The 12,656-nt window shown below is 45.6% G+C and overlaps 1 protein-coding gene across 6 annotated transcripts in view; it reads right to left on the bottom strand.

Annotated features, from left to right (window-relative positions):
• Window positions 1-322: 322 nt before the first annotated feature.
• LOC124126387 (gamma-aminobutyric acid type B receptor subunit 2-like) overlaps window positions 323-12,656 on the bottom strand; it is a 67,602-nt gene continuing 55,268 nt past the window's right edge. For all 6 annotated transcript variants that reach the window (XM_048383796.1, XM_048383793.1, XM_048383797.1 and 3 more), the window contains one exon: window positions 323-1,668. In XM_048383796.1, coding sequence (XP_048239753.1) covers window positions 1,537-1,668 — 132 coding nt within the window. In that variant the 3' untranslated portion in view covers window positions 323-1,536. The remainder of the gene's footprint in view (window positions 1,669-12,656) is intronic.

Here is a 12,656-nt window from a genome sequence, read left to right as displayed (position 1 = left end):
ATATATATAAAAGTAGCTCCCCAAAATGATTGTCCGGACGGTTTTCCGGATATACAGGGTCCGATTCAACGAGGTTTCACTGTATAAATACTTTACCAGAAAGATCGCCCGGAAGGTAGGTAGGAAGGTAATCAACATTCAAAGCATTTTCGGTCCCATTAAGATTCCGGGGTAGCAACCCATGCTAGCCGTAAGTGAGCCCATGCATGCTGTCGATTATTTACAGACCGCCGTCATATAGCTGGAATATTGCTGAGTGCTGCGTTAAACAACGAACCAACCAACCAAACAAACAATTTTCGTAAATAGATAAACAAAGATACAGAAATTAGTATTTATTAAAAACGATTAATATCCAGTTTAAATAAAATGGACAGTGCTTAGTGTAACAGGTCATTTGTCCCCGTCATCAGAGTGTTGCGCAAGCCAAATCGAGGCCCGCAGCAAATTGTTCCAGATATTGCAGAAAAAGAAATTGTTCCAGATATTGCAGGAAATGAAATTGTTCCAGATATTGCAGAAAAAGGAATTGTTCCAGATATTGCAGAAAAAGAAATTGTTCTAGATATTGCAGGAACAATAATTGTTCCAGATATTGCAGGAATTGAAATTGTTCCAGATATTGCTAGAATAATATTTGTTCCAGTTAATAACAGGAATGGAATTGATTCATATATTGCAGGAAAAACGATTTTTCCAGATAACACAGGTATAATAACTGTTCCAGATATCACAGGTATAATAACTGTTCCAGATATCACAGGTATAATAACTGTTCCAGATATCACAGGTATAATAACTGTTCCAGATATCACAGGTATTATAACTGTTCCCGATATCACAGGTATAATGACTGTTCCCGATATCACAGGTATAATAACTGTTCCAGATATCACAGGTATTATAACTGTTCCCGATATCACAGGTATAATAACTGTTCCCGATATCACAGGTATAATAACTGTTCCAGATATCACAGGTAAAAGAACTGTTCCAGATATCACAGATATTATAACTGTTCCCGATATCACAGGTATAATAACTGTTCCAGATATCACAGGTATAATAACTGTTCCAGATATCACAGGTATAATAACTGTTCCAGATATCACAGGTATAATAACTGTTCCAGATATCACTGGTATAATAACTGTTCCAGATATCACAGGTATTATAACTGTTCCCGATATCACAGGTATAATAACTGTTCCAGATATTACAGGTATAATAACTGTTCCAGATATTAAAGGTATAATAACTGTTCCAGATATCACAGGTATAATACTTTGTCCTCAGGATATCGATTTATAAGCATGGTCGATGATTGGCTGGATGGGTGGCTGGCATTCGTCACCACTCGCCCCTTTCCGTAACCTGCAAGAAGTCCCGGAGTTGATCACGAATGGGTTGGCTGGATAGCCACTTGGTGACAGTGAGACATACTCGTTCTCAATCTGTCCTGGTATGTCGTGAACCTGTGATTGAGTAAAGTAACCGTCCCTTCCAACCTCCCTGTCCACAATATCAGTTCCAGGATTATGGGAGGGTTGCGTCTGAATCTGTTTGTGTGGCGGTGGACGATGTCCTCGATGGTACGGACCAGTCGTTGGTGCTGGGCATACCATTGTCCTTCAGGCCCCCGCGCAGAGATCTCCTGAAGGCTCTCACCTGAAGCAGAAATACACGGGCATTTACAAACAAAAGGGTCTCACACATTGTAGTTATGTGTGCAATTGAACCCGGGCGTGACGAGCTAACACTTCAACGACTGAGCTGCCCTCTGCAAGTTCTAGATTGTTATAACCTTGTTACATACGTCCGATTGTCTTTCGCGATAAATTACGCTGGACCTACTCGTTTATAAAGTTTCGTCTTGATTCCGATTCTGATCCAATGGCCTTACATATAGCCCTGTTCATTTAGGAAGCAGTTGGAAGGTTTGATGTCGGATACAAATAATTCCTTACGATTTGAGACGTAGAGAATAGAATTAGATAACATACACTGGATAATCCAGTCTTCTTCTCCTTGATTGTGTGTGTGTTTTAGTTTGGAGTGAGTGTTGTTTTCTTATAAACGCATCAGCAATCTTGTAGCAATTCACGGCAAGCGTGTGAGTTTGGAACAGGGTGGGTGAGTGGGAATTAGAGAAGCGGAAAAAAACCCTACACACATGAAGATTTCACCAGATGAAAAGGGGTTTAACCTTGCGAGCAAAGCCCTAAGTTAAACTAGCATTTTCCACTTTGGCGAAACGCACAAACACAGACCTTTGGTTCGAAACAGCAGACACTGGGTGACAGTGAGACATACGTTGTATTCAACCAGCAGACACTGGGTGACAGTGAGACATACCTTGTATTCAACCAGCAGACACTGGGTGACAATGAGACATACCTTGGGTTCAAACAGCAGACACCATGTGACAGTGAGACATACTTTGGGTTCAAACAGCAGACACTGGGTGACAGTGAGACATACTTTGTGTTCAAACAATAGACACTGGGTGACAGTGAGACATACCTTGGGTTCAAACAGCAGACACTGGGTGACAGTGAGACATACTTTGGGTTCAAACAGCAGACACTGTTTGACAGTGAGACATACTTTGTGTTCACACAGCAGACACAGGGTGACAGTGAGACATACGTTGTGTTCAAACAGCAGACACTGGGTGACAGTGAGACATACCTTGTGTTCAAACAGCAGACACTGGGTGACAGTGAGACATACTTTGTGTTCAAACAACAGACACTGGATGACAGTGAGACATACCTTGGGTTCAAACAGCAGACACTGGGTGACAGTGATATATACCTTGGGTTCAAACAGCAGACACTGGGTGACAATGAGACATACTTTTGGTTCAAAACAGCAGACACTGGGTGACAGTGAAACATACTTTGGGTTTAAACAGCAGACACTGGGTGACAGTGAGACATACTTTGGGTTCAAACAGCAGACACTGGGTGACAGTGAGACATACTTTGGGTTCAAACAGCAGACACTGGGTGACAGTGAGACATACCTTGTGTTCAAACAGCAGACACTGTGTGACAGTGAGACATACTTTGGGTTCAAACAGCAGACACTTGGTGACAGTGAGACGTACTTTGGGTTCAAACAGCAGACACTGTGTGACAGTGAGACATACCTTGTGTTCAAACAACAGACACTGGGTGACAGTGAGGTGAGGTGAGGTGAGGTGAGGTGAAATTGGGTTTAACGTCGCGTCCAAGATTATTGCACTTATATAGCGACGTGCATGCACGTGTATGTGTGTGTGTGGCTGCTTGTACTAGTCCGGACTGATGCCGATTTATAGTGCACGTTCACTGAGATACCATGCCGCAGTTTAACATGAATACCCCACTCAGACACAGTATACTGACTCCGAGCCGACCAGTCCTTGTTTTAGCCCCTTAATGCCGAGCGCCAGACAGGGTAACAACAAGTACAATCTTTTAACGTCTTTTTGTATGACGCGGCCCGGGATCGAACCCTGGACCTTCCGCTCTCCGGGTGGACGCTCTACCACAAGACCACGGAGGCGGTCGGGTGACAGTGAGACATACTTTGTGTTCAAACAGCAGACACTGGGTGACAGTGAGACATACCTTGTGTTCAAACAGCAGACACAGGGTGACGGTGAGACATACCTTGTGTTCAAAGAGCAGACACTGGGTGACAGTGAGACATACTTTGGGTTCAAACAGCAGACACTGTTTGACAGTGAGACATACCTTGTGTTCAAAGAGCAGACACTGGGTGACAGTGAGACATACCTTGTGTTCAAACAGCAGACACTGTGTGACAGTGAGACATACCTTGTGTTCAAACAGCAGACACTGTGTGACAGTGAGACATACTTTGGGTTCAAACAGCAGACACTGTGTGACAGTGAGACATACTTTGTGTTCAAAGAGCAGACACTGGGTGACAGTGAGACATACCTTGTGTTCAAACAGCAGACACTGTGTGACAGTGAGACATACTTTGTGTTCAAACAGCAGACACTGGGTGACAGTGAGACATACTTTGGGTTCAAACAGCAGACACTGGGTGACAGTGAGACATACTTTGGGTTCAAACAGCAGACACAGGGTGATGGTGAGACATACTTTGGGTTCAAACAGCAGACACTGTGTGACAGTGAGACGTACTTTGGGTTCAAACAGCAGACATTGGGTGACAGTGAGACATACCTTGTGTTCAAACAGCAGACACTGGGTGACAGTGAGACATACCTTGTGGTCAAACAGCAGACACAGGGTGACGGTGAGACATACCTTGTGTTCCAGCAGCAGACACTGTGTGACAGTGAAACATACTTTGGGTTCAAACAGCAGACATTGTGTGACAGTGAAACATACTTTGGGTTCAAACAGCAGACACTTGGTGACAGTGAGACATACCTTGTGTTCAAACAGCAGACACTGGGTGACAGTGAGACATACTTTGTGTTCAAACAGCAGACACTGGGTGACAGTGAGACATACTTTGTGTTCAAACAGCAGACACAGGGTGACAGTGAGACATACCTTGTGTTCAAACAGCAGACACAGGGTGACGGTGAGACATACTTTGGGTTCAAACAGCAGACACTAGGTGACAGTGAGACATACTTTGTGTTCAAACAGCAGACACTGGGTGACAGTGAGACATACTTTGGGTTCAAACAGCAGACACTGGGTGACAGTGAGACATACTTTGTGTTCAAACAACAGACACTGGGTGACAGTGAGACATACCTTGTGTTCAAACAACAGACACTGGGTGACAGTGAGACATACTTTGTGTTCAAACAACAGACACTGGGTGACACTGAGACATACCTTGGGTTCAAACAGCAGACACTTGGTGACAGTGAGACATACTTTGTGTTCAAACAGCAGACACTGGGTGACAGTGAGACATACTTTGGGTTCAAACAGCAGACACTGGGTGACAGTGAGACATACTTTGTGTTCACACAGCAGACACAGGGTGACGGTGAGACATACGTTGTGTTCAAACAGCAGACACTGGGTGACAGTGAGACATACCTTGTGTTCAAACAGCAGACACTGGGTGACAGTGAGACATACTTTGTGTTCAAACAACAGACACTGGATGACAGTGAGACATACCTTGGGTTCAAACAGCAGACACTGGGTGACAGTGATATATACCTTGGGTTCAAACAGCAGACACTGGGTGACAATGAGACATACTTTTGGTTCAAAACAGCAGACACTGGGTGACAGTGAAACATACTTTGGGTTTAAACAGCAGACACTGGGTGACAGTGAGACATACTTTGGGTTCAAACAGCAGACACTGGGTGACAGTGAGACATACTTTGGGTTCAAACAGCAGACAATGGGTGACAGTGAGACATACCTTGTGTTCAAACAACAGACACTGGATGACAGTGAGACATACCTTGGGTTCAAACAGCAGACACTGGGTGACAGTGAGATATACCTTGGGTTCAAACAGCAGACACTGGGTGACAATGAGACATACTTTTGGTTCAAAACAGCAGACACTGGGTGACAGTGAAACATACTTTGGGTTTAAACAGCAGACACTGGGTGACAGTGAGACATACTTTGGGTTCAAACAGCAGACACTGGGTGACAGTGAGACATACTTTGGGTTCAAACAGCAGACACTGGGTGACAGTGAGACATACCTTGTGTTCAAACAGCAGACACTGTGTGACAGTGAGACATACTTTGGGTTCAAACAGCAGACACTTGGTGACAGTGAGACGTACTTTGGGTTCAAACAGCAGACACTGTGTGACAGTGAGACATACCTTGTGTTCAAACAGCAGACACTGGGTGACAGTGAGGTGAGGTGAGGTGAGGTGAAATTGGGTTTAACGTCGCGTCCAAGATTATTGCACTTATATAGCGACGTGCATGCACGTGTATGTGTGTGTGTGGCTGCTTGTACTAGTCCGGACTGATGCCGATTTATAGTGCACGTTCACTGAGATACCATGCCGCAGTTTAACATGAATACCCCACTCAGACACAGTATACTGACTCCGAGCCGACCAGTCCTTGTTTTAGCCCCTTAATGCCGAGCGCCAGACAGGGTAACAACAAGTACAATCTTTTAACGTCTTTTTGTATGACGCGGCCCGGGATCGAACCCTGGACCTTCCGCTCTCCGGGCGGACGCTCTACCACAAGACCACGGAGGCGGTCGGGTGACAGTGAGACATACTTTGTGTTCAAACAGCAGACACTGGGTGACAGTGAGACATACCTTGTGTTCAAACAGCAGACACAGGGTGACGGTGAGACATACCTTGTGTTCAAAGAGCAGACACTGGGTGACAGTGAGACATACTTTGGGTTCAAACAGCAGACACTGTTTGACAGTGAGACATACCTTGTGTTCAAAGAGCAGACACTGGGTGACAGTGAGACATACCTTGTGTTCAAACAGCAGACACTGTGTGACAGTGAGACATACCTTGTGTTCAAACAGCAGACACTGTGTGACAGTGAGACATACTTTGGGTTCAAACAGCAGACACTGGGTGAAACTGAGACATACCTTGTGTTCAAAGAGCAGACACTGGGTGACAGTGAGACATACCTTGTGTTCAAACAGCAGACACTGTGTGACAGTGAGACATACTTTGTGTTCAAACAGCAGACACTGGGTGACAGTGAGACATACTTTGGGTTCAAACAGCAGACACTGGGTGACAGTGAGACATACTTTGGGTTCAAACAGCAGACACAGGGTGACGGTGAGACATACTTTGGGTTCAAACAGCAGACACTGGGTGACAGTGAGACGTACTTTGGGTTCAAACAGCAGACACTGGGTGACAGTGAGACATACCTTGTGTTCAAACAGCAGACACTGGGTGACAGTGAGACATACCTTGTGGTCAAACAGGAGACACAGGGTGACGGTGAGACATACCTTGTGTTCCAGCAGCAGACACTGTGTGACAGTGAAACATACTTTGTGTTCAAACAGCAGACATTGTGTGACAGTGAAACATACTTTGGGTTCAAACAGCAGACACTTGGTGACAGTGAGACATACCTTGTGTTCAAACAGCAGACACTGGGTGACAGTGAGACATACTTTGTGTTCAAACAGCAGACACTGGGTGACAGTGAGACATACTTTGTGTTCAAACAGCAGACACAGGGTGACAGTGAGACATACCTTGTGTTCAAACAGCAGACACAGGGTGACGGTGAGACATACTTTGGGTTCAAACAGCAGACACTAGGTGACAGTGAGACATACTTTGGGTTCAAACAGCAGACACTGGGTGACAGTGAGACATACTTTGGGTTCAAACAGCAGACACTGGGTGACAGTGAGACATACTTTGTGTTCAAACAACAGACACTGGGTGACAGTGAGACATACCTTGGGTTCAAACAACAGACACTGGGTGACAGTGAGACATACTTTGTGTTCAAACAACAGACACTGGGTGACACTGAGACATACCTTGGGTTCAAACAGCAGACACTTGGTGACAGTGAGACATACTTTGTGTTCAAACAGCAGACACTGGGTGACAGTGAGACATACTTTGGGTTCAAACAGCAGACACTGGGTGACAGTGAGACATACTTTGTGTTCTCACAGCAGACACAGGGTGACGGTGAGACATACGTTGTGTTCAAACAGCAGACACTGGGTGACAGTGAGACATACCTTGTGTTCAAACAGCAGACACTGGGTGACAGTGAGACATACTTTGTGTTCAAACAACAGACACTGGATGACAGTGAGACATACTTTGGGTTCAAACAGCAGACACTGGGTGACAGTGAGACATACCTTGTGTTCAAAGAGCAGACACTGGGTGACAGTGAGACATACCTTGTGTTCAAACAGCAGACACTGTGTGACAGTGAGACATACTTTGTGTTCAAACAGCAGACACTGGGTGACAGTGAGACATACTTTGGGTTCAAACAGCAGACACTGGGTGACAGTGAGACATACTTTGGGTTCAAACAGCAGACACGGGTGACGGTGAGACATACTTTGGGTTCAAACAGCAGACACTGTGTGACAGTGAGACGTACTTTGGGTTCAAACAGCAGACACTGGGTGACAGTGAGACATACCTTGTGGTCAAACAGCAGACACAGGGTGACGGTGAGACATACCTTGTGTTCCAGCAGCAGACACTGTGTGACAGTGAAACATACTTTGGGTTCAAACAGCAGACATTGTGTGACAGTGAAACATACTTTGGGTTCAAACAGCAGACACTTGGTGACAGTGAGACATACCTTGTGTTCAAACAGCAGACACTGGGTGACAGTGAGACATACTTTGTGTTCAAACAGCAGACACTGGGTGACAGTGAGACATACTTTGTGTTCAAACAGCAGACACAGGGTGACAGTGAGACATACCTTGTGTTCAAACAGCAGACACAGGGTGACGGTGAGACATACTTTGGGTTCAAACAGCAGACACTAGGTGACAGTGAGACATACTTTGGGTTCAAACAGCAGACACTGGGTGACAGTGAGACATACTTTGTGTTCAAAGAGCAGACACTGGGTGACAGTGAGACATACTTTGTGTTCAAACAACAGACACTGGGTGACAGTGAGACATACCTTGGGTTCAAACAACAGACACTGGGTGACAGTGAGACATACTTTGTGTTCAAACAACAGACACTGGGTGACACTGAGACATACCTTGGGTTCAAACAGCAGACACTTGGTGACAGTGAGACATACTTTGTGTTCAAACAGCAGACACTGGGTGACAGTGAGACATACTTTCGGTTCAAACAGCAGACACTGGGTGACAGTGAGACATACTTTGTGTTCTCACAGCAGACACAGGGTGACGGTGAGACATACGTTGTGTTCAAACAGCAGACACTGGGTGACAGTGAGACATACCTTGTGTTCAAACAGCAGACACTGGGTGACAGTGAGACATACTTTGTGTTCAAACAACAGACACTGGATGACAGTGAGACATACCTTGGGTTCAAACAGCAGACACTGGGTGACAGTGATATATACCTTGGGTTCAAACAGCAGACACTGGGTGACAATGAGACATACTTTTGGTTCAAAACAGCAGACACTGGGTGACAGTGAAACATACTTTGGGTTTAAACAGCAGACACTGGGTGACAGTGAGACATACTTTGGGTTCAAACAGCAGACACTGGGTGACAGTGAGACATACTTTGGGTTCAAACAGCAGACACTGGGTGACAGTGAGACATAGCTTGTGTTCAAACAACAGACACTGGATGACAGTGAGACATACCTTGGGTTCAAACAGCAGACACTGGGTGACAGTGAGATATACCTTGGGTTCAAACAGCAGACACTGGGTGACAATGAGACATACTTTTGGTTCAAAACAGCAGACACTGGGTGACAGTGAAACATACTTTGGGTTTAAACAGCAGACACTGGGTGACAGTGAGACATACTTTGGGTTCAAACAGCAGACACTGGGTGACAGTGAGACATACTTTGGGTTCAAACAGCAGACACTGGGTGACAGTGAGACATACCTTGTGTTCAAACAGCAGACACTGTGTGACAGTGAGACATACTTTGGGTTCAAACAGCAGACACTTGGTGACAGTGAGACGTACTTTGGGTTCAAACAGCAGACACTGTGTGACAGTGAGACATACCTTGTGTTCAAACAGCAGACACTGGGTGACAGTGAGGTGAGGTGAGGTGAGGTGAAATTGGGTTTAACGTCGCGTCCAAGATTATTGCACTTATATAGCGACGTGCATGCACGTGTATGTGTGTGTGTGGCTGCTTGTACTAGTCCGGACTGATGCCGATTTATAGTGCACGTTCACTGAGATACCATGCCGCAGTTTAACATGAATACCCCACTCAGACACAGTATACTGACTCCGAGCCGACCAGTCCTTGTTTTAGCCCCTTAATGCCGAGCGCCAGACAGGGTAACAACAAGTACAATCTTTTAACGTCTTTTTGTATGACGCGGCCCGGGATCGAACCCTGGACCTTCCGCTCTCCGGGCGGACGCTCTACCACAAGACCACGGAGGCGGTCGGGTGACAGTGAGACATACTTTGTGTTCAAACAGCAGACACTGGGTGACAGTGAGACATACCTTGTGTTCAAACAGCAGACACAGGGTGACGGTGAGACATACCTTGTGTTCAAAGAGCAGACACTGGGTGACAGTGAGACATACTTTGGGTTCAAACAGCAGACACTGTTTGACAGTGAGACATACCTTGTGTTCAAAGAGCAGACACTGGGTGACAGTGAGACATACCTTGTGTTCAAACAGCAGACACTGTGTGACAGTGAGACATACCTTGTGTTCAAACAGCAGACACTGTGTGACAGTGAGACATACTTTGTGTTCAAACAGCAGACACAGGATGACAGTGAGACATACCTTGTGTTCAAAGAGCAGACACTGGGTGACAGTGAGACATACCTTGTGTTCAAACAGCAGACACTGTGTGACAGTGAGACATACGTTGTGTTCAAACAGCAGACACTGGGTGACAGTGAGACATACTTTGGGTTCAAACAGCAGACACTGGGTGACAGTGAGACATACTTTGGGTTCAAACAGCAGACACAGGGTGACTGTGAGACATACTTTGGGTTCAAACAGCAGACACTGTGTGACAGTGAGACGTACTTTGGGTTCAAACAGCAGACACTGGGTGACAGTGAGACATACCTTGTGTTCAAACAGCAGACACTGGGTGACAGTGAGACATACCTTGTGTTCAAACAGCAGACACTGGGTGACACTGAGACATACCTTGTGTTCAAACAGCAGACACAGGGTGACGGTGAGACATACCTTGTGTTCCAGCAGCAAACACTGTGTGACAGTGAAACATACTTTGGGTTCAAACAGCAGACATTGTGTGACAGTGAGACATACCTTGTGTTCAAACAGCAGACACTGGGTGACAGTGAGACATACTTTGTGTTCAAACAGCAGACACTGGGTGACAGTGAGACATACTTTGTGTTCAAACAGCAGACACTGGGTGACAGTGAGACATACCTTGTGTTCAAACAGCAGACACTTGGTGACAGTGAGACATACTTTGTGTTCAAACAGCAGACACAGGGTGACAGTGAGACATACTTTGGGTACAAACAGCAGACACCATGTGACAGTGAGACATACTTTGTGTTCAAACAACAGACACTGGGTGACAGTGAGACATACTTTGGGTACAAACAGCAGACACCATGTGACAGTGAGACATACTTTGTGTTCAAACAACAGACACTGGGTGACAGTGAGACATACTTTGTGTTCAAACAACAGACACTTGGTGACACTGAGACATACCTTGGGTTCAAACAGCAGACACTTGGTGACAGTGAGACATACTTTGTGTTCAAACAGCAGACACTGGGTGACAGTGAGACATACTTTGTGTTCAAACAGCAGACACTGGGTGACAGTGAGACATACTTTGTGTTCAAACAGCAGACACTGGGTGACAGTGAGACATACTTTGTGTTCAAACAGCAGACACAGGGTGACAGTGAGACATACCTTGTGTTCAAACAGCAGACACAGGGTGACGGTGAGACATACTTTGGGTTCAAACAGCAGACACTGGGTGACAGTGACACATACTTTGGGTTCAAACAGCAGACACTGGGTGACAGTGAGACATACTTTGGGTTCAAACAGCAGATACTGGGTGACAGTGAGACATACTTTGTGTTCAAACAACAGACACTGGGTGACAGTGAGACATACCTTGGGTTCAAACAACAGACACTGGGTGACAGTGAAACATACTTTGTGTTCAAACAACAGACACTGGGTGACACTGAGACATACCTTGGGTTCAAACAGCAGACACTTGGTGACAGTGAGACATACTTTGTGTTCAAACAGCAGACACTGGGTGACAGTGAGACATACTTTGGGTTCAAACAGCAGACACTGGGTGACAGTGAGACATACTTTGTGTTTACACAGCAGACACAGGGTGACGGTGAGACATACGTTGTGTTCAAACAGCAGACACTGGGTGACAGTGAGACATACCTTGTGTTCAAACAGCAGACACTGTGTGACAGTGAGACATACTTTGTGTTCAAACAACAGACACTGGATGACAGTGAGACATACCTTGGGTTCAAACAGCAGACACTGGGTGACAGTGATATATACCTTGGGTTCAAACAGCAGACACTGGGTGACAATGAGACATACTTTTGGTTCAAAACAGCAGACACTGGGTGACAGTGAAACATACTTTGGGTTTAAACAGCAGACACTGGGTGACAGTGAGACATACTTTGGGTTCAAACAGCAGACACTGGGTGACAGTGAGACATACTTTGGGTTCAAACAGCAGACACTGGGTGACAGTGAGACATACCTTGTGTTCAAACAACAGACACTGGATGACAGTGAGACATACCTTGGGTTCAAACAGCAGACACTGGGTGACAGTGAGATATACCTTGGGTTCAAACAGCAGACACTGGGTGACAATGAGACATACTTTTGGTTCAAAACAGCAGACACTGGGTGACAGTGAAACATACTTTGGGTTTAAACAGCAGACACTGGGTGACAGTGAGACATACTTTGGGTTCAAACAGCAGACACTGGGTGACAGTGAGACATACTTTGGGTTCAAA

This window comes from Haliotis rufescens, unplaced genomic scaffold (assembly GCF_023055435.1).
Source record: "Haliotis rufescens isolate VD_foot unplaced genomic scaffold, xgHalRufe1.0.p SCAF_5, whole genome shotgun sequence".
NCBI lineage: Eukaryota > Metazoa > Mollusca > Gastropoda > Lepetellida > Haliotidae > Haliotis > Haliotis rufescens.
This window is presented reverse-complemented; position numbering and strand designations above follow the sequence as displayed.